The following is a 23,917-nucleotide window of genomic DNA, read 5'->3' on the forward strand; positions in this document are numbered from 1 at the left end:
ATATTTGGTTTTGTTGTTCAAGTTTGGAATAAGCTTTTTGACTTTTGATCCCTCAGGTATAATGTTTTCAGGGGCTAGTGGATGGTCATTATAAAGATCATGTAATTCATCAGGATATTCCAAGTCAACTTCTAAAATACACCCCTGTCCTCCTGTGCATGAAATGGTTTTCCAATTGTTAAGCTCATTTTCATTCATCCACTTAAACCCCCCTGTTGGAAGTGGCTTACTCATCGCGCAATATACTTATTGTTTCCAATACCAAGACGCGTTGAAATTGTTCTAACCCCACCTCGAATACCTTGCCTTAATACTAGCAACACGTCATAATCGTTTATAAGCTCAAGTTTTACCTTTGTCAACTTAAGAAACGCATCCATAGATAGTCCTGGCGCTTTATAATACCATGCTGGATCTAGTTTATAATATTTACTGCTAGCATCTCTGAAGTTTTTGAAAACGTCGGCTAGAAGCAAGACATCACTCTTTATGTAGAGTTCAAGGTAGTCTCTTATTGTTTTACAGCCAAAAGCCTTCCATACTTTGTTTGCAAATTCATAATCATCATTACTGATAGCTTTACCCTTGAGCACTGAGTAGAATGCTTCCTTTGGGGGTAGTGATGTTTCTTCGAGTGTTTCAACAGAACTCACATAGTCATATGGAAAGATTCCCTTTTGTTTCAAGAGTGTAAACTCATCACCGCTATAGACCCAAGCCAATTCACGAAACTGATCATCGGTAAGATTTCCAGATAAAGCATCCAAACTCGATTGCATAAACCTATAGCTATCGATAAACCTTGTTTCATGATAAATAGGTGTTTCCTTTCCTTTTTTGCTTGTATACGTGTCAACAACAATCTTCTTACAAAACGAAATATACTTCTCCTCGTTATTTGGAATGCAGCTTATTTGTCCCCCATTACTTAACTTTTTAATAAATAGATGACTGTCATATCCAGAAAGATTGTGTAGTAATTCAGGAATAAATTTAGGAATTTTATACCTTAAATTACACTTTGAATATGCTGCTCCTCTAAACTTTCCAGTCAAGTGACAATGATCGCGAACCGTTGTATAGCTATCATTATTGCCTTCTAATCGAAACTCGCCTTCAGCACCTTCGCATATATGACATGTGGTTGCAGCATCGTATTCAGTTTTATCATCTTTCGGGAATATCAATTCCTCGGAAAATTTGAACTTATTGTAAATATCCTTAGTGGTTTGCTCAACAGAGTTAACAAATAATTGCGCGACATCATCTGTTTGATTCGTAGCTGAATACACTACAGGCCTTTGACTATACAATGAGTCATCAGAGCATACTACGTGATAGCAAAACGCGCTCGGCGCATGCTTCTGGACCTTGTGTGTAAACGACGTCGCTGGATTTGGTTTACAAGAACTAATAGGCTCAATTAACGATTCTGCATATATCACAAAAAGAACCCTCATCGATCTACAGTAATGCTTAAAATACTCTGCGGTTCCCTCTGCTAGCATTACTATTTTGTGTCTGCTGTGTAATGAACAATATTCTTTGTGTCTTTGAAGACCCTCAACTGTTCGATGTCCTGTTAAGCACCTTTTACAATAATGCATAGTGTGATGACCTGTTTCGGTTCGATCTGCTAACAATCTGTTAAAGTTTCTTATCCAACAATAATGCTTTGTTTTTCCATCTGAAATCAATAACAAATCAATCACCTTTTCACTTTCGTTTTTATTGATAATTAGTGGGTAAATATCATTTTCTTTAGAATCATAACCGAATATATTGATGCTCAAGTTGTTGTTTCTTTCAAATTTACTTATAACATTTTAATTCACTGCAACTGGAAACTCAATACCATCCCAATGAAGCAACTTTGCTTGTTCTTTTAATTGTTCGGTTATTCTTTCTGGATGTTTAAAAACTGGATTTAATGTTCTCGTGACGCACCACTTGAAACATTCGTCATCTTCAGTCTTCATGTTAATAATTGCATTTTAAGCAGCCAACTTACCCAATAGAATGTATGATTTTCCTTTTAATGGCTTATACGTTACGGTGTTAATTTCCAGTCTAATGACGGACTTTAGTCTCCAATTGCTTACCTTCATTTGAAACATGGAATCGGATTCCAAAATCTTGTCTGATGCTTTATTGTACAATTCGTCTAAATCAGTTCTCTCCAATACTAATTCAGTTTTTGATATAAACGGCACATCGTCCTTAACTACTTCTCCACTTTTTATATCTACTCGCTCCATTTCACACATGAGCACTAGCTTCATTTTTATTTGACGATGTTTGCTCATAAACTAAATATCTAAAAATGTTGGAGCATCAGTTCTTTCAACCCCATCAATAACATATTGTCTTGCAAAACGTCTAAGTGCAGTTTTACTTTCTCTAATTACTATAGCACTTTCACTAATTTCTATATCACGTTCACTACTTCGCGGCTTCTTATAGTAATATTTATTATAGAAAGATCTGACTTCTTCTTTAAACACCTAAGCCTTTTTGCTTATCGCTTTCTTTACAGGCTCTGGTGTATGCTTAATAATCCAATCATAGCTATTCTTTACAGCTGTCTTTACAGGTCTAACAGCCCAATTAAATAACCTATTTATCATGGTAGGTTCAGCCCTTGCATCACCCCTCGCATCTTCCCATACATCATCAGCTCTTGCATCATCCCTCGCATCTTCCCATACATCATCATCCTCATCGTTACGTGCGCTCAGCCTCGCTATCAGCTCAACTTTTGTGAGCTTCGAATATTCGCGCATACCTTGATCTTTTGCGGCTTTTTTCAACTCTTTCACAGTTTTGGTATTCATTTTATTTATACTAAAAATTACTTTTCATTTTTTTTATAAGCATATAGTTTTGCTTATAAAAACGTTACCACATACCTCATTTCATTTACCACTTGTCCGTTGTTTTTCTTTTTTATATTACAACCAAGCGCTTTTATTGCTTGGTATTTTGAATTATAGGTTGTTTCCTCTCCAGTTTCAACATTCGTTACTTTAACAATTACTTTTGAAGAAAACTGTCTAGGTCTACCTCGCGGTCTTTTTTCATCGGCATTAGATTCTGGAATAACAATATCCTTTCGATTCCAATCTAATCCGTTCTCCTTTGCAATCAGCATTAACTCCATTATACTCTGATTAGTCGTAGTAGTAATGTTGATATCCTTTAACATGTTAATTAGCACTTTCTTCGTGTATCTCATTTATGATATAACAAATAAAATACTTTAAGTCGTTTTCATTTTTTAAGGGATGTTTACAATATTTCTGACTCATTCTTCCACTTTCTTTTTTCTTTTTCTTGGTCTATTCGATCTTCCAATGCCCAATCTTGCCATTCCAAATAGTCATTTTTTTTTCCAGCCAATCCAAATATTCACTTTTTTTTGTCTAGCCAAACAAAATATTCATATTTTCCTTTTCTATATGTTTCTTTGTTCTTTTTCTTTTTTAGCCATCCCAAAAAGTCATTTTTTTCTTTTCTAGCCAATCCAAATATTCATCATGGGTCTGCCCCCGGCTATCCATTCCAAATATTCATTTTGTTTCTTTTCTAGTATTATTTGTCCTTCCATTTCACATTCCCTACATTTCCAATCAACATCAAAGCATATGGAGGACCACATATACCTTGCCGTGCCCCAGACCGTTGACGCTACACCACGCATTACAATTCGATTCATTATTTTATAATGGTAAATAAATTACTTAAGTCAATTCAATTTGTTTATTTCATCACTAAATACATTTTAGATCTGTCAGAGGTAAATTTTATCATTTGGTCAGAAAAAACAACTGCGTACGCTTCTGTTCCCGCTGGCACATTCTGGTGGAATGTCGCTTGGATTTGCATCTCTACCGATGCATATTTTAACCGCTCACTTTGTTTGCTGACATCTAACACCATAATTGAAAACAGGTCTTTGAAATCCGCCGGTGTAATGTTACTTTGTGTTATCAGCGGATCCATTCCATAAAACTATTCGCTAAATCTGGCCGCTTCATAGTAAGCTCGTGAGATTTTTTGGTTTGGAAAAGATAAGTTGTAATCAGCCTCAGGGTATCGCTGATTGTTAACAGTCACATATATGTTATTCAGGTTGCAATTATCGAATATCGATGTATTTATTGTTTGATTATTTTTGCGATCAGTTTGGAATCCTACCAAAATGTATCGCGGTTTTTCGGTTGGTGTTCTAACACTTAGTCTCCAGTTGAACGACGTAGATTGCGGAACTGTTATACTTTCACAATGTCTAGAACTGAAAGCGGCGGGTACTGTTAACTTTGCCTGAATGGATTTGAACAGCTGAAATTTTTCCAAATCTGCAGGTTAAATCTGAGGCATCAAGGCTTACTTTACCCTCATCTTCGTCATTGTGTTTAAAGATGGCATCGTTGTCAGTTTTTCTTACAAGTGCGAGTGTATGTTTAAATCCATACACAATCTTTTTATAGTTATCACAAAAGCCGAAAATGTGTCTCAGCGGAACAACGAACGAGAATGTTCCCTTGGGGTTAGGCGTCTTAATAAGGTATGCCTGCCTGATAGCAAAGCCTGTGTTGTCTGCAATAAAAGCTGTTGCCGCATTATCTTTAGGCCAAAGCTGATTGAGTCCTTGCGCTTTTGAAAACCCATTAGGATACTTGAGCATTCCAATCATGGTCGTAGCCTGTCCAGGATGATTCAACGATTCTACTTGTTGATCGGATAGCTTATACGTAATATTGGAAAACAAATGCATAAGCCCATTGTTTGTTAACGTAACTGCATCATCGTCTGCGTATGCAGTCCCATTAACTTTAGTTAGTCTACCTTAAATGAGTAGGTACGATTCCGCAGGATGAGCAAAGACATCATACAACCCGATATCGATAGTTATGGTACCGGATGAATTTAAATTCGTACCATTTACAGGCTCATACGCCTTAAACTCATATTTTTTTAATGGATTCGTCAATAGGTGCAGTTTCCGTAAAATTTAATATTTCGCTCGACATTGTTGCTATTTTAATTAAAAAAGAAATAAATTTTTAAGTCAGACGAAGACCGGATCCTGTGTTCAACCTTTTTACAAGATATTGAATTGATATTGCGTTGGCCCTTGCAGTAACTCTCTTCACCCCAACGCCGGAACCCGCAATCAAGTTGTTAATGTTTGTTGCTTAATTAGAACCCATATTTATGAGAGACGCTAACGCGTCCCTCGATTTTTGCGTTATTTCGCGATTTTTTGGTGTATTATTTCCATCAATCAAAGTTTTAGCTTTGGCTATAGCTACATCTTTTCCAGCATCAATTGCTTATAAACCAACTTTTTTTTACAACCGATTTTCCGGCTTCGATAGCCGTTTTACCTATTTTTGTTTTCGATGCGCTACTAACTTTTGATGCCACCGTTTTTGCGACATTTGCAGCAGTTTTCGCAGCCGTTCATCCTACCATTCGCTTAAAGAAATTTGAGACGGTATCAAACATCCCAGAACCGCCGATAACGTGTTTCTTTATGTACCTTTGTTTAACATTCATTTTATAAATACGTAACATTATTTTTTATAATATTCTTTGTCTATTACCGCTTGTCTCACCAGTTCATCTGCTATGTCTATGATTTCATTTTTTACTCCAGTATTACCTGCATTATAACTATTAACTCGTAATGTAAGCATTTCAACGAGTCTGTTTGGATCAGAAGGCATTAACGCTATTCCTTCTCATTTTTTCTTGAATAATGAAGTTGTTTTAGTGCCTTTTTAGGGTTTAAATATGCTTCATAGATTGGTTTAATAATCTTTCTGTACTTCTCTCCAGGACTTGATTTAACCTTACCCGTATCAGGATTCACAATAGCATTGGTGTTTAGTAAAATTGTTTTGTAGGAGTCAATGTCTTGTAAAGTATATTTATCAGAATCAGGATATTTAGATGTTATTAGCTCCCAAAGTCCTAGGGTTCCATTATATTTTGTTTCTCCAACCATAATATCATCTCCAGATAGTTTAACCTCTGAATTTCCAATATAAAAAGCGCCACCTTTATCATACAGTCCAAATTTTTTATCGGTTAATTGTTTGCATGCCATCGATCTCAAGTATTCAGATGCTATTAAACCTAGTTCTATTAATGTTGCTTTCGGTCTTTTATCCTCTTGTGCTTCTATGCTTGAGTATTGAGGGAGGCAGTGCTCGTATCGCACTTGACGTTGCTTCTTTTAACTCTCTTTGCGAATCGGTGATAGGTTTGTAAAGTTTTGTTAGTTCTCTGTGTTGATCAATGTCTCCTAGCTTTTCAGATAAAGAGTCTTGACGAATTTTATTTCTTAACATAAGATACTCATGCACCATGGAGTCCCCTTTTTCCGGATCTGTTATCTTTAAAAACGACATTTTTAAATAGAAATAATAATGTTTTTAGACGTTATTTTCAACGTGATTTGAGACGTGATTTTTGACGTAATTTTAAACGTAATTTTTGACGTGATTTTTGACGTGATTTGAGACGTGATTTTAGACGTTATACGTCGATTGAGAGGTGTTCGTCTTTTTTTTACTAAACATGTTTTGAAACGATAAAATTGCATCTTCACGTCCTTTTGCAATAAGAGACTGTTTTGTTTCCTCGTCTATACCTACTCGTATTTAAGATCTTATTTCCTCTTTCATTTGATTGAATTTATCTTATTCACTTATAATCAGTGAGTATTCTTCATCCGAAATTTGATCGTCTGCTAACGCCTTTGATATAAGATCACTTATTGTATTCAACTTTGCATCTGCAAGTGTTTGAATTTTTTCGTGTTTTTCAGCTTTCATTGATAGCTTTTTATTAGTTTGACCTCCAACGTTAGACAATAGTCCTAAACCTAGGGCAGCACCTTCCATTGCTATTGCAACTTGCGCTGCAATGATTGTACTCAATACTCCTATCCCCGTAGCACCTAGCACCATTGAAGAAACAACAACAGCGTTGTCTACTCCTGCTACAATTCTCACTGCTCTGTGATACTTTTTAGACAAGTTTGCACGCCTGTCTCTTTCTGCGGCAATTTCTTTCTGAATTTCGTTAATCTTTTGAAGTCTGTATGACTGAGCATTTCCTTCAACTCTTATTAGTTCGGGAGCCGACGGAACGACAACTGGTGGTAGAGATGGATATAGTTTAGCGTCACTAGCATACGTATCGTATGCTTTACATTTAGAATCTTTGTACTCCATTTTTATATTTAAAAAATATTTTTTTAAACGACTGATGTGTAGCAAAACATAAAGATTCACCTTCATCAATATCTACTGCAGCGTCTGAGTTGTTTTTAATTGTAACAATTATGTCGTTAACAGATTCAGCACTAGTTCCATCTTGTAAACTACATCTCTTTTCTTTTAAACTTTGTCTGAGCGATACCGAATAAACACCTTGAAAAAGCCGTACACCTATTCCTAATTCAATAGTTAGTGCTGCTTTCGGTTGAATAGTGAGCGATTGTTGCGCAAAAATGTTCCACTTACCATACAGTGGTTTTGCAGGATGTGCAAGATTGTCGTGTGGCAACCATTTAACTGACGCTGGTGGTGATCGTTTAGACTTGTGGATAAACTTGTGAATTGGCATACTATATCTTTGCATTTTTATATTTGTAAATATTTTTATAGAAGCATCCCTAATATTGGAATACTGCTAAATGGTAAATTCGGTCCTAGTAGCAATCCTGTTCCCGTTCTCATGTACATTCCTTTTCCAGATTTAAGATACATCCCCTCTCCTAACGAACTACCTTTCTTCCACGGAGCTAAATACAATCCTTTACCTGCTTGTGTTACTTTACAACCTATTCCGTTTTTCTTTAAATACATAACACCCGATCCACTAATTTTGTTAACAACTTTACTACCGGCTGCGGCTCCTAGGCCGGTTAGTAAGCCGGTTGCAAGTCCTGGTAAAATGCTACACATCAGAAATTTACCCGCGGTTGCCAACATCGGCAAAATAGCTCTAATAAATCCCCCTTCAACGTTTGCGTTGTGTTCTATTTGTGTTTTTAACATTTTAATCGTCACTCCTTTTCTACTTTGGTACGCTTTTGTTATTTTGTTGATCTGTGCTTGAGTGAGGGCTAACACATCTTCTCCGAATATATCCTTATGTGATAAACGGATAGCCACTGCCTCTCCTGCTTGAATAGCTTTTTTAATTTTTTCCCTCTGACCTTCGCTAATATTTACTTTAACATTCTCGTAACGACTCATTTTATATCGGACTTAATTTATTTTTACTTTTCTCTTATATGAAATCTTATTGAAAGATCTTCACCACGCAAATTTACAAGTTTTCCTGTTTTGATCAGTGAGTTTTTTCTCCATTGACGAAATTGTCGATAAATTAACAGGTAAATAAACCAAATTAACTGGTGTTTCCATAATTTTATACCCGGGTCCGACTGATGGAAAAAAACTATATATAACGTTGTCAGTCGAATTGTTAACATATGATGAGTTAATCATATTACAAGTTACTCTCAATCTACTAATCCTTAATGTATTTATGAGTTTGCACATGTCAGGTCTATTTTATAATTTTGTGCTATATTTAGTACTGTTTTAAGTGTGCTGTCGTTTGACTCTAGCGATATAGCGTACTCGTCCGAGACAGAGTTGTAATGCCCATTTTCCCTCATTATTCGTTGGACGTAATCGTTAATATCATCAACTTCGTATGAACCTTCGGTAATATTTATATCAAACCATTTTACTCCGTCAGGACAATAGCGAAAATTATTATTTAAAGAGTCTATATTTGGAAATGAATAGTAGGTCTCCAAATTAACTAAGGCTATTTCGTATTTTTTGTCTACATCTAGTTGAATTGTTGGACTTAATGAAGTACAAATTCATTCGAGAGCTGTTTCCTTTCAATATAATGTGAAAAGAATTCTTCGGGCTTGTAATAATCCTAATTTGTTTTAATTCTGATAACATGTCCTCAAGCACTCTTGTTTCCATTTGTATTAAAAAAAAATTTTTTCAATTAGTGAGGTATGTAAAAGTAGTCAAATCCTGATCTATACTTACCATTATTTTCTTTAACTAGTAAGATCTATAACAGCAAATCCATGAGGACGGTCCCAGGCTACTTAACAAAAATTTCTAAATTCTTCTGTTGACATATGAGTTGAAACGCGATCGTTGTAGATGTGTTTAATATGTTTCATGTCCTGTGGGAACAAACACATAAGGTTTGCATTTTCACGTATTGTTTGTCTTGGAAGTTTAAAGTAGTTATGTGCGAGATAAAAGCAGTCTACATTGCTGTGGCGTCCTCTTATGTAATAAGTTTCACATTTGTTTGGTTTTTCCAACTGAAGGTCGTCAAAAATCATTAAATTCTTTTTAGAGCTACTCAAGTCTTTAGGATCAGGTACATCATCAGACGTTTAAAAAAAATACATTTAATATCAGCTGGCCTATCTAAACATTTAGCCATTTCTTCAACTAAAAGAACTGTTGAAACGTCATTCTCTATTATATAGTCTTGTTCGGCAAACAATTTCAGAATCTCATCTTTAGGCAGCTTTTCTTCAAACGCTTTCTTAATAATTCTGTACTCCGGCTGAAATAGCGACTTGCAAAAAAACTTGCAAGTTGTTGTAGTCTAACCATCCTGGTCGTAGTAAAAGGTTTAACAATAGTATAGTTTTTTTCGCATCTGCTTTTACCAATAATAAGACCACGTTTTGATCTCGGTTAAAGTCTACTGTTGCATCTTTTTGAAATATCATCATTACACGAAAGATCTGTAACTACCATTTTAAATATAAATTATTTTTTCATTTAAAAATGTATTGCGTAAAGTGCAAAAGCAAAACTGAAACAGTTGATGTGCAAAATGTTGTAAGTAAAAACAATAAACCAATGCTTCGCGGAAAGTGCGTCGTTTGCGGTTGTGTTAAAACACAGTTTGTAAAAATGCATCCTAAAACTGGAGGAGACTTGGTTTCGTCGTTAAATTCGGTAACTAGTAAAGTAAAGCTTCCGTGGGCTAAATTTCCCGGTGAAATGCATATTCTAGGAATGAACTTTGCAGGACCTGGAACTTATTTAAACGAACAATTAACTTCAACTGGTGCTTCTAAAGACTGGAGTAAACCAGTTGATCGAGTTGATAATGCTGCCTACCATCATGATTTAGCTTACCAACACTTTCCAGATACAGCAAGTAGAAACGCGGCTGATAAATTATTCTTGAACAAATGGATGCTATTTAAGACCGAACGATCCGTAAAATAATTTAGCGTAGCATAATAAAGTCAATATTATCTACAAAGGCAAAGTTTGGGTTAGGTTTTAAGAGGAAAAAAGTCGTGGCTAAAGAACTAAAATTGACTGATCAGCTCGCAGACGAAATGCACAGACCCGTTGTAAAACGTTTTAGAAAAAGAATAGTCGTTGCCCATGGCGTTGATAAAATATGGGCTGCTGATTTAGTAGACATGCAAGCTTTCGCTAAGTTTAATAATGGTGTAAAATACTTGCTATCAGTTATAGATGTATTTTCAAAATATGGATGGATTGTTTATTGAAGAGTAAAACCGGAGTTGAGGTTGCAGAAGCATTTCACAAAATATTTAAGGAAAGGCAACCCCAAAAGTTGTGGGAGAGTCGAGTTGTATTCCACAGAAAACGAAGAGAAAATTTCCGTGGTAGAGCGGTGGAACAGAACAATGAAGGAAGGAAATCAAATATTTTTCAGCCAACTCTACCAGAAAATATATCAATGTCTTAGATGAAATGGTAAATGATTATAACAACACAAAGCATTCATCAATCAAACTGACATCTGTTGATGTTAGCGATAAAAAACGAAAGCGTAGTTTGGTTCAATTTGTACTCCAAACACCCTCAAAAGTACGGAAAGCCAATATTTTAAGTCGGCGATAAGGTGAGAATCGCTAAGAAAAAGGGAATATTTGAAAAAGGATATACGCCTAGATGGACTGAGGAAGTGCTTACAGTGTCACAAGTTCAATATACAGATCCACCAACGTATAAAATCACTGGTTATAATGGTGAGCAAATACAGGGTACGTTTTATGAACAAGAACTACAAACGACAAGTCAAGAATTATATAGAATTGAAAAAGTTATTCGAAAACGCGGAAACAAGTCGTTAGTCAACTGGCTCGGTTATCCCGAATCGTTTAACTCATGGGTTGACAATAAAAGTCTTATAGACTTGTAATAGTCATTTTCAAACACAGTTTGGGTTTGGAAATGAACCTTAATCCTTTTTAAAATCAATTATAGGATGATCATAAAAATTAATGTTTTTAACAGGTTTATGACGTTTAAAATTTTTAGAATTCATAATTTTTTGTACAAATTTTAAATCTTGTAAAAATGTATTTAGATGCTCATCTTTTGGTGGATTTTCAATTTGCTGAAAACGCCGTTGAATCAACTCGTGTACCGTTTTGTTATCCATTTTATATATAGTAAAAAAATAATTAAGTCAATTCAATTTTTTTTGTTATCTAAAACTTCCTAACCCGTCGTACCGTGCGACCTATCCTGTCAAGAGCCTCGTGATCTCTATGATAATATATATATATATTATATATGAAAACAATGTCTGACGTAAATATGAATATTATTTCATTACACAACAAATTTCTTTCCCGCTTTTCACTGGAAGAACAGGAAACAAAGACCACCTTGCAAACCGTGACCGATTTACTTTCCTCTCCGTTATTTACGGAGGAGACAGTGCGTTATTTACAGGAAACGAAAGAAGAGCTAGAGCGCCGCGTGCTCATTAAAAACGCGTTCATCGTTAAAACCACGGAACTGGTGCAGGAGTATATGACGATTCTGAACAACACGCTAAATGCTAACATTGAAGAGAAAAAAACACGCTGTATCAACAGTACGTTGCCATTTCGTCCGAGATGGTGGAGGATAAGAAATGGAACATTAAGATACAAAAACCTCTCTCGGTGCAAAAGACGGTGTGCGACGTCTTTCAAAATAACGACCCGAGAAAATTTGAAATGGACGAGAGCAGTAAAAAAAAATTGTATAATATGCTCAACGCAACACGACGTTCTTGAAACAAGCTAGGCGGTGCACAAAGACTACGATCGAGTTAAAATTGTTACGAAGGTCGCGTACTCGCGTATAGTACACTTTCACGAGTGCATAAAGCAGTACCAGGGTTAGCAAAACTGCAAGATTCCACAGGAGGTTTTTGATAAGCTACATTAAAAGTTTCAGACGTTTCGTCTACTTTACGACTCCGATAACGCACACATTAAGTACTCGAGAATAACCAAGAATACCATTATAATGTTTTTAAAACAGCTTAACTATGCCAACCACTACGAAAATGTAAACTATATTTATTACGTTTTGGGTGGAAGACGATATTGCGTATTTAGAGGACAAAATAATCGAAGATTTTAAGGAGCTTTCTTCCTTATACGACTCCATTTATGGGAAGGATAAACCAATGGAACTTAAACGTAAGAACTTTATAAATGTTCAGTATATCCTATTTCAACTTCTCCGCAACCGAAACCATATGTGTAAATTGGAGGATTTCGTGGTTTTGAAAACCATTGAGAAGAAAACGTTTTACGACAAGATTTGCTCACATTTATTTAAAATCCTGGGTGGAGTTTAACACCAACATTTTGATTCTTATGGGTGTGTTCTGTTCTAATCGTCAAAACAAAATGTAATTTGAAAAAGGTTAATAATTAAAAAATAGAATATACAAAACAAACCATGAATACTTATTAACAAAAAGGTCTTTTAGAGTTACAGAATAACAAGTACAGCCAGGCTATCTTTGATGTGGCTAATACCGTTCCAACAGGCAAAACAGTATTTGTACTAATTGCGAATGAGATGCTACCAGATCTTAACTGGGGGAGAATCTTAACTCTGTATACCTTTCAACAGCAGATAGTTAAAAAATCCAACTACGACCCAGATTTTTCAGAGTTTACGGAGATATGGCTTAAACAGAATGTTACTCCGTGGGTTAAAGCTAATGGAGGGTGGGAGGGTTTAAACACGTTTCTTCAAGGACGAAAGTTCGAAAGTCGATAGGCGAATATCTAAGGGAAAGCTTGACCTTTCTGTGAAACTGGAATAAATAATATATTTTCAAGATTACCACGGTATTCTAACTCGGAATGATCAAACCAAATGACATAGTTTACCAAGACTTGGAAATTAAACATATAAAAGAATATTTTGCATAGGCCTAAACGGTCGAAAGTCCTCCAGCCGCCCCGTCACGATAATAAGAACATTGAATTTTCATGGCTACGGTGTTATTCATCCTAGTAACTGTGTTGTAACATAATATTGTATGTGTTACCTTACCCATACAGCTTGACCTATACTTGAATTATTTGTGAATCACCTTTATACCTCTTGTTCAAATTATAACAAAAGTGCCGAGAGTATTAATAAACGAAACGAAACAAAACGGATTCTTTTCACTGTAGAAAAATCGGGCCGGTTAAGATAAATTGTATTAGCCCGGCAGATATGAATATGGGCCCTCTCGTGACTTCCAGTGGTAACAAAATATATTATGTATTATAAAATTGCATTAATTCTGTGTTTGAAATAGTGATGGTACTTATGAATGTAGGTCGGTAAACTGTCACAGACCAAAGTTTAAACTTACTTTTGTGAATCATCTCATAAAGGTATTCATGTTTAGAATAATAATTGCATTAATTTTATTCCATCCAGTCGTCACGTGTTCACGGCCCTCCGAGCCCTTCATCACCTTCACGCCTGACACGATCACATACGACTTCAACACAACCGTTACCGCCACATGCATTCTGGGATACAACCACACTGGGGGTGACGTCACACGAACATGTCAACACACGGGCGTTTTCGATGGCACACCTGCAAATTGTACAAGTAATAAGAATTTTCTTTTATACATAAATATGTATATAAAAGACCGTAAAGTATAGTGGTCTAGTGTGAACTTATAGTACAGTAAATAGTAACAAACCTGAAATAATAAACTTAAACGTAATAATAAGACGTAAACTGAATAATAATACTAATAATAATAATGACGACGACGACGACGACGACGACGACGACGACGATGATGATGATGATGATGATGATGATGATGATGATGATGATGATGATGATGATGATGATGAAGGTGGTGATGATTGATGATGATGATGATGATGATGATTTCAGTTGTGGCTTAATAATTGGATTGTCTCGTTTAGTTGTGGAATGTAACGCACCCGTGGCGCTGAACCACACACATATGACCAGCCCGGGTACTCCCAGATACGTGTACCAGGACAAGGTCACATACATGTGCGACATTGGGTACGAGCTCACTTCCGGAAACCTTGCGCGCACTTGTACGGAAACTAGCTTCTGGAGCGATCTTCCTCCAAATTGCACAGGTTAATCGATTTCAGATTTATTACGCATACAACGTTTTGTAACTCAAATTTTGTAAAAATGCTAAGTCTATACTAATTAATGAAATATATGTAATTTCCGGTCACTGTTACACTAAGTCTTTATTGTAACATTGATCGAGGCATTAAACAATACGAATCTGTGTTTATAGTCTATTTGAAACGCAAATAGGCTTTTGTAAACCGCATTTCAAAATCACAGGGGAAAAGGTTGTCCCGGCGGTTGTCCTTTTCAAAGCCTTCCCTGATTTTCGGCAGACGAAATATATATTTAATATAGTATTTCGTAATTCTTACAATTGTTCATTTAGAAACTTTTTTCTAATATTTTCTTCCAAGAACATTACTTGCACCATTTTTAGTGAATTTTTCTAAGACCTTTTAACGTGAAAAAAAAGTTCTTAGAAACTAAAACAATGCGAGGTAGGGGAATTTTATTGCTTGGCAATAGTCTTGTACTTCAAAAAAATCTTTTTGATAGCCTTTTAAATTTTCATTCAGACAACTTATCCTTTAACATTTACTTCAGCAGAATCTTAACTGTATCTTGCAAATAGACTTTCAACGCCATCGGCGCTTTTGTTTCTTTTGGTGTCATAACGCTCCAGACCGAAACCCCAAAAGATACTCCTTTAATGCTTGTTCAAGCATAGTGCCATTATAGCTCCATCGTAAGATCTAGATGTCTTTGCAAATCACAATACCACAACGAGGATTACGAGTTTTATTGGGTTTGTTTTAAATCAATGAGTAAACATGTCAGCGAACAATGAGAAGGGGAACATATAATCATGTGCCAGCTGTATTGTCTTTACCTGTTATGCACTGAATAAGACGTTTTATTGTCTTCTCGACTCACATCATGCTGTAGATGCCAACGCCTCAGACATTGTGGTCGCAGGGGTTACTAATATGATGGCATACTTATCTTCGCAAGCAATATACCTTTTTGGCTCAATGATGTTGCTTATTGCTCACTTCACCAACTTATGTATACCACCCATATTGTTACGATTTATTAGTTCGAGCATTATTTACACGACAACCGCTTTTGTCAATTATTCAAAGTGTCCTTTACTCAATATTGCTTGCAACATTTGTCGAACTAACCTCTTGGTTTTACATGCCGCTGTACTATAATCTCCTTATTTATATGAACTTCAATCAACTTTATTTTCATCATAGACGAGATTTACAATGGTATAATAACATAAATCCAGCTCATTGCTTATTTAAAGCGGGTATATACGATCTTGTCAAATATTTATTAATTAATATAAAATGTGTAAAAAACTTATTATACATATATTTCAATATAAACTTAAATAAAAGGTAAGAAGAACATGTGTCGAAAAATGCTAAATAAGCCAGATATTTAATTCTGAAATCGAAAAAGGCTGTACAGCCGAATTCGCCAGCATGTATATCATGCATGTACGATGTGAATCTAAATTTAGTTTAACGGTTCATTTGAAATTCCTGCAGCGATATCGATTCATACGACACACGAACACTTACTAAAAAGACGAATGCATCGGTTATTGTAGGAAAATAATTACGAATTATCTTCGTCACAATCGGCTCGGGGCGCTAATTTGTATTTGCTGTATTTTATGAAATTCGTCTTAAATGTATCATTTTTCTTGCATATTGTGTGTTTTTATAACATATTTGTATCAATATTTTACAATTCAGCACATATAAAAATCGTATATACCCGCTTTAAATAGATGTTTCTAAGTACAACAATGTAGTAAAAAAAACATCATCAAATGAATTTTAACCATCATGTAGAAATGTTGTACATGTAATGCTATCCGAAAATAATTAATATTTCAGGTAAAACAAATAAATCTAATTAAACTTAACATCAAAAGTTCAATAGCATATATATGAGGGATTCCTAAATTTACATAAACAACAAAATGCCTCAATGAGATTGTTATAGGTTACATCATTTAATATTCCACATATACATACATACAAATCTTCACTCTTTTTGCCGTCATGATGTGGTCGAAGGTCAGAAATTCTGAAGGCTTACCGCTCTGCTAAAATGCACACTGTTAACACACAATGTAACACAACCTGCACTTACACTGCCACAAAGGCATCCTAAATATAATATTAGTTGAATCAGCAATTTGCCGGGTGAACCCCTTTAGCCTAAACTCCTGGGTACAATTTACAAAGAAAGTCTAGATCAAGCTGTCATACAGATTTCATTTATGAAATTTAGTAATGGTTTGAAGCATACATTTCAGTAAACAATTATCAGATTAAAAATTAAAAAACGCACAGTGTTTGAGAAATTAGTTTTTATTAGTCGTCTATTTATCGTACTCTTCCGGTTATCACTTGATGACCAAGATTGTTTCACGACTTCGCCATGGTTTTGCAGTGATCTACTGCCCACAGCCTCCAGGCGGCGTCCAGAACACGTATGAGCCCGTGGAGAGCGAGTACGTGTGGCAGTCACGTGTCAATTATACGTGCGACTTTGGGTACGAGTACAATAGCGGCGATATGGTGTCGGAATGCTTGCATAACAAGACATGGTCTGCTGTGACACCGGTTTGCACAAGTACGATGACATTGAGTATTACCTAATTAACAACATATTTAGATCTTGTATGCCATTAACCTTTATACACTGTTATTTAACGGTGTAATTATCTAAAAATTCGTTATACATAGTTTATATATTTGGCATACATAACGACTTCAATTATGATTTATCTTCATTATCTCTTTTATCAGAACGTGTTTATAACATAAATGTATCACTCTTAAATTCTATTTAAATCTTTACAAATTGTACGGGTCCTAGCACAAATATAATTACGCCAACGCCATGAAGTATTTTATGATGCAATACAAAAATAAAATTCTGTTATTTAGACACATATCAAAACAATAGTTTGTGCAATCCTGCTGCAAAATTAATATATTGTTGGAATATACTTTTTAAACGATTTTCTTAAAAATATAAATCTTCATATTTCTTATTAAATCCCCGTTCCATACTCCGATTGTAATGATTTGTTACATTTTCCACGTTTCAGTTGTTAAATGCAACAAGATTGATGTTCCACATATGATGTTCACTCCTCCCACAACGGCAACGCATGACTTTAACACGACCATCGAGTACGCATGCGTGCTCGGATATAACCATAGCTACGGTGACCTACATAGGACGTGTAGCCACACAGGAGACTGGACAGGGACCCTGCCAAACTGCACAAGTATTTCTTAATACAAAAATACTAGTACATAACATGTAGTATAGAGGTTAATATATTCAAATATATACTTACATGTTTGCATTAACTTCTTATTTCATTTGATGACAACTAAACTGGTTTTATTATCTTGTTTGACTTTGGCCTTTGTTTAACTATGGATTCTCCCAGGAAAACGTGAAGGTATGACTGGCCTTTTTGAGGTAGGGATGGAAAGGGTGGCCTTTTGTACAAAGCATTATTTATTTATTGAAACCTAATGGGTCATTCGAGGTATACTTTAATGCGTCTGTAAACTTATCTGCTTTTCTTGGTCGCATACCACAAATATACAAAGAACGCATTAATCAAGTCATTTATTGGATCTCAAAATGCATACATCGCTCTTACAAATATTTCGTTCAAATAATACGTTGGTTTTGCTCGCTGCATTAAGGTTGTGAATCTACTCTCCTAAGTTGTTAAACTATTGATAACTTAAATAGAAAACACATTTGGTCCAAAAGTACTGATCTTAATTTACAAAAATCAATCTTTCTAATTTTTAATGTGAAATTCCTTATAAACTAAGAAAAGTTAATTCTTCTTAGTTTATCGCCATTTTTGTTATAACCTTAACACGTTTTGTGGCTTGTTATTGCGTCTTTATATTATAAATAAAAATTATCTATTCAACACACAAGCTGGGTTCTTACATGCCTTTTAATATGTTTCGCTAGACAATTTATAATAATAATCACACAATTGTTATTCAGTCTTTAAAAATAAATTATGTAAACAGCGAGTCAAAAGGCTCAAAGGCATCGCAATGTTGTCACAAAGATAAATAAGCCCTCAAATTATGATTTACATATATACGACAAATATATAAACAAGTACAGATTAATAACCACATTAATGTATGTTATCATAAAAAATATATACATAAGGTGCAAATCTAGTGGTCGTAAATATAAGGTATCCGCTATATTGTAGTACAATATCGCCATAACTTATAAAAGAACAAACTAACATTACAATTAAAAATGCTAAATATCCAAATAATAAAACATGCTAATCTGACCTTTATTTGTAAAACATTCAACAATATAACATACCAATGGCCTCCTATGACAGCTTATGACTGAAACCTGGTTTGCATATGATCCCAAGTGCTGTTACTTTATGGAAAACAGAATAAAAGTTTAACAATATAACAAACCAATTGTGGATTGGTCTCCCATGACAGCTTATGACTGAAACCTAGTCTGCATATGATCCCCAGTGCTGTAAATTTATGGAAAACAGAATAAAAGTGAAGAATAATTACTGCAACCTATTTGGACGACTGCTTTCCCTCAAATCGTGATTAACGCTGTGCTTGCTTCACCGAACTAGTAAAACGTTAAACCGTTTACAGTTTTGTTTCAAAATTAATAAAAAGATCATACACTTGTAACTGCAGCTAATAAAATTGCGTTCAAGAACGTCATTTTGAACCGCGATTTACAATCGAGAATTCAAAAAAGATATCCGATAGAGAAGTCTTCCAACGTTTAACTGTTTGTTTCGTTGTTGGTCTTTGTTTTGAAGTATTTCAATGTAGTATTTTAATATCTGCCAAGTAAATAACATTATTCTCGGTTTGATTAATACGGTATAGTGTTGGCATTTTACGTGTTATTTAGAAGAGAAAGTACGGTAATGGTTTATCCGACAAATGCACGAGTTACTCGTTGTGGCGTTCATATGGATTGTTTATTTAATGATACGCCATTCGAGATGTGTATTTGGCATAGTGAAAATATGGAGACGGACAAAGATGGGCTAAAAAAGCGCGCTCCGTACGTAATGTACATCTATATGTAAAAATAATCGGCCATATCATATTTGCTTGTGTACATTTGCTATGGTAAAAGTCGATATTGAGTACAGTTTTTTAGTTTATGTGAGCTGGGATCTTATCACGAAGATTTCTTTGCTGGACAGGGATAGCTCAACGCTTGAAGACGTCTCGAGACTCCTCAACTGAGCGATGCCACTGAGGTCGATCCCCGTCTCCATACTTAAAACATTCTGGCAGCAGAATTACATTTGTGCATTTGTAAAATAAACATAACAAATACAAATAAACAATACACATTTGTGTTTGAATTAGTATTAACATGTTAAGATAAACGATAATGATAACGATTATCATATTGACGATGACGATTATGGTATTGTTGATCATGATGATGTTGTTGTTGATGATGATGTTTTTAATTATTTTGATAATAGAGAAATATAAAATAACTCATAACTAGCAATAAGTTTATTTTCGCCTTGATTTGTGACCGATTTTTCCATCGTTCGCTTGCTTTTTATGTAGAATGTATCCACGCTTTATTTAATGCTATGTGCCAAGTATACGTATGTGGCACACATATGCGACGTGTCGTGGAAAATTGGCTTGCGTGCCTAATCAGCGTTTAATATACAGCGATCACAGCCTTATCAAGTTAACACAGCCTTATCCAGTTAACACAGCATTATCCAGCTAACACTGCCTTATCCAGTTAACACAGCCTTATCCAGCGAGCATAGCTTTATGGAGGTCGATGCGTTCCCGGCTTTGCATTGTCAAGCGTGCAAATATGCGCGTAGACAAGCACCTGCCTGGCAATATGTGTGCTTCTCCGCAATTCCCTTGTGTAACGCATGGTATATATACTTAACAGGTGTGCATATATTTAAAACGTTGTCAAATATCATACCCAATGTGGCTTTTAACCTATATCAGTGATATATTTTAGGTTTGCAACTCGGTTTTCAGCATAATAGAACGATACTGAATATATTGCAATGAATACCTTTCTATATACTAGTCTACTATTTTACGCACAGTCATTACATGTGATCCTCCAAGCCCTGTCCCACATGCTAACTACACCCCGGTCCTAATTGAGCACGATTGGAACACTACCATCGATTACACGTGCGAGGCAGACTACCATTACGTCAGCGGAAGTTACCGGTTCGTCTGCAACGAGAGTGGCGCGTTCCCGCCAATCGATCTTAATTGCTCTGGTAAGTTAAGAGTTGGTTATTTTTGACAGTCGAAAGTCGGTAGTCTAAGAAGCGGAAGATATACCGAATCGTCAGTTTAATAATATACAGAATTTAGATTTATAACATGTAGTTATATGTAAGCAATTGGTGTAGAAAGTATCAGTTGAAGTTGAGCGCGCGATTTGCGTCGAATAAGTAAATGGCAGCATATTTGGAAAAAACTGATTGTCTAAAAGTAAAAACTTAATAAAAGCTTGTAAGAATGTTGAAATATCAACATCTTAACTCATTTATGCCTAGCGTCTAAAAAAGGCATTGGCAAACAGCGAAGACCCAGATGAGACGCTGCATGATGAAGCGTCTCATCGGGGTCTGCGCTGTTTGCTTAAAGGAATTTCTGTAAGAAATATTATAAATATAGAAATAAATATACTTAACATACCTTATTTTGGAAATAAATTGAACCAATTTAGAAGGATGGGAGAGTCCACTAGGCATAAATAGGTTAGTAATCAATAAATGTTTGCCATCTTAGCTTTGACGCAGCTGTATCATTTCAATAAGCCGTATGGTTTCGATGCCATTGAGCAATCATTCATAGGTTCTAACTATGCAGCTGTAAGTAAAAAATTCATTAACACAGAATAAGGCTCGAAATGTGTGAAAACCTTTCATGACAGTTAATTCTCTGCGTTGATTTAGAGACGCTCTTCTTTATAACTTCGATGGTTTAATATATAAGGTGGCATTGTTACACCTTATTTTCAGTTTCAACTTTGCATCAAGTCTGTTGCATATGCGTACGGCCGACACTCTATGTACATTTTGGGATTGGGTAATAGGGTTGTTGTTGGTATGAAACTCGATGCTCAGTGACAATGACTCGATGCTTTATTATGTGAACACACTGCACCCTTGTTTCGCATGAGCGATTCTTTGAAATCCAGATATTTGAATACAATTTTAAGTATGTTTTTTTTGTAAGTACACGCAGTGTGAATTGTATTACATAATTCTAATATTGGTATTTAAAGACATATTTTATTAATAACGTGTTATGAATAATCAAGTAATATTATTCCATTGAAATATATAACTGTATATCTTACATTGCAATGTTTGCCTTTCTGCATAAACAGTCTTAATATTTCCACTGTTTTCAGCGCCCCATACGCTGACCTTAGCGCCATCAGAACCAGAGGTCACTTGGCTGAATACTAGCGTTACCCAGACAACAGTTATATACGATTTTGATGGACTATGTAACGTCACGGTTACATCGTCGACAAATGACTTGTTATTACAGTTAACGACAATCGGTACACAAGTGCATGTCGAAATAAATTCGACTACAGCTATCGAGTTTGGAACCCACCATATAACGCTGAACTCTTCTATTGGCCCGCGAACATTTTCAGGACTGACTCGAGATGTGTTTGTAGGCGAAGAAGTGATAGATTTTCAGGTATGCGAGTATCTCGTTTGTTTGTCGATTGCTTAAATTATCTCGTCGTGAATGCTATTTAATATTAACGATGTAAAACATATTTGATGAAACTACACGGATGTGGTAGTCCCGTTTCATTTCATTAAAAGGTTATATTTGAGAAAATGTGACACAGGCGTGTCTGTTGTGCTGGATTTTATAAAAAAAATATTTTTTCAGAAAATGCATTTAATTCAATGTGCACAATTGAGGCTATATTGTTGACAATTGTTACGTATTCCTCGACGGATACTTTTAAACAAGCAGTGTTATTTACAAGCCTTGAAATAGGAACAATATATTGAATAAGTACGATTTTTCAAACCAATAATTTTATAACTATCACAGAATCCTTTGAATACGTCCAGGTCATGAGTTGAGTGAGTGTGCAAAGTGGCTGTGTAATTGAGTCGCGTTCTGATAAAATGGGGCTTAATGCATGCGCGTAAACTGTCGTCCCCGATTAGCCTGTCCGAACAGGCTGATCAGGGACGACACTTTCCGCCTTAATTGGATTTTTCCTAAGAAGAGACTTCATTTAAACGAAAAATGTCATAAAATCGGAAAGAGTCATCCCTGATTAGCCTGTGCGGACTGCACAGGCTAATCTGGGACGACACTTTACGCACATACATAATGCCCAGTTTTCTCAGAACACGACTCAATTTAGATTGGTGCGAATCTGCTATGCCCAATTTTAAGCGGAATAATTGCACATGACGTTGTCCCCATATAAAAACAGCTTACTCAGAATCTATGAAATACTAATTTTTGTATAGTTTAAAGCGGTCTAGGTATGCGAAAATCGGTCGCAAATACGTTCGGTCGATTTAGGGAACGATGTTGTTAGCAAATTGCTCTTAAGTGTCACATGCTATACATTTTTGTAAAGTTATCGGTACCGTTTTATGAATCTGTACATAACTATTTCTTGGTTGGTCTTCAAAAATATGGATAACGGTTTTGCTCCTATGGGCAAGATGGTCGTGGATCTAATAATTTAAAAATATCTTATTAGGATTTTCATAATTTTCCAGATTTTGTAACGATTTCATATGCATATTGGTCGGTTGAAAGCTGAATAATCCTGGGTTTCAGGACTTGAACACGCTTCTTGTCGGGGATGTTAAGGATATACAAAAAACAGGCTAACAAAATGTCGTAGAAATGACTCACCTCTGATGAAATATGATATACAGCGACATCCGATATAGCTGTAATCTATGTTTCATACATTCGTTAATGTTATTTCGCTCCGAATGCCACCACGAACAGTGATTATGTTCCTGCGTTTTGTATACAGGCCTGGCTTGACCTGGATACCATCTTCCTAGCGGTAGGCGAGCCGTATCATTTCCTTGCCAACGCCAGCCACGGTACAGATGTTACCCTCTCGTGGAGCATGGAGGCCAATACAACCATTACATACTCGTACCTCAATCAGGAGTTTAGTAACGGAACACTGAACTACACATTTTTACGGTGGGTTTATCTACAAACTTGCGAATGTCGTGACTAGTGCAATGCTGGCTACATAGGAAGACCCATATACCTAGCGTGTTTATTTAAAAAAATGTGTTTCTTATTTACGATTTGAGCAGATACAGGTGTAACACGTATTTTCACACATATCCATGAACCCTGTTT

General features: G+C 35.5%; 1 protein-coding gene across 1 annotated transcript in view; it reads left to right on the plus strand.

Annotated features, from left to right (window-relative positions):
* Positions 1-23,917, plus strand: part of LOC127866326 (uncharacterized) — a 107,129-nt gene that overhangs the window by 50,802 nt on the left and 32,410 nt on the right. The window contains exons 17-23 of the mRNA XM_052406792.1: positions 13,794-13,973; positions 14,306-14,491; positions 16,911-17,093; positions 17,575-17,757; positions 20,620-20,802; positions 21,948-22,249; positions 23,574-23,752. Coding sequence (XP_052262752.1) covers positions 13,794-13,973; positions 14,306-14,491; positions 16,911-17,093; positions 17,575-17,757; positions 20,620-20,802; positions 21,948-22,249; positions 23,574-23,752 — 1,396 coding nt within the window. The remainder of the gene's footprint in view (positions 1-13,793; positions 13,974-14,305; positions 14,492-16,910; positions 17,094-17,574; positions 17,758-20,619; positions 20,803-21,947; positions 22,250-23,573; positions 23,753-23,917) is intronic.

The sequence above is a fragment of the Dreissena polymorpha genome, chromosome 2 (assembly GCF_020536995.1).
Source record: "Dreissena polymorpha isolate Duluth1 chromosome 2, UMN_Dpol_1.0, whole genome shotgun sequence".
Lineage (NCBI taxonomy): Eukaryota > Metazoa > Mollusca > Bivalvia > Myida > Dreissenidae > Dreissena > Dreissena polymorpha.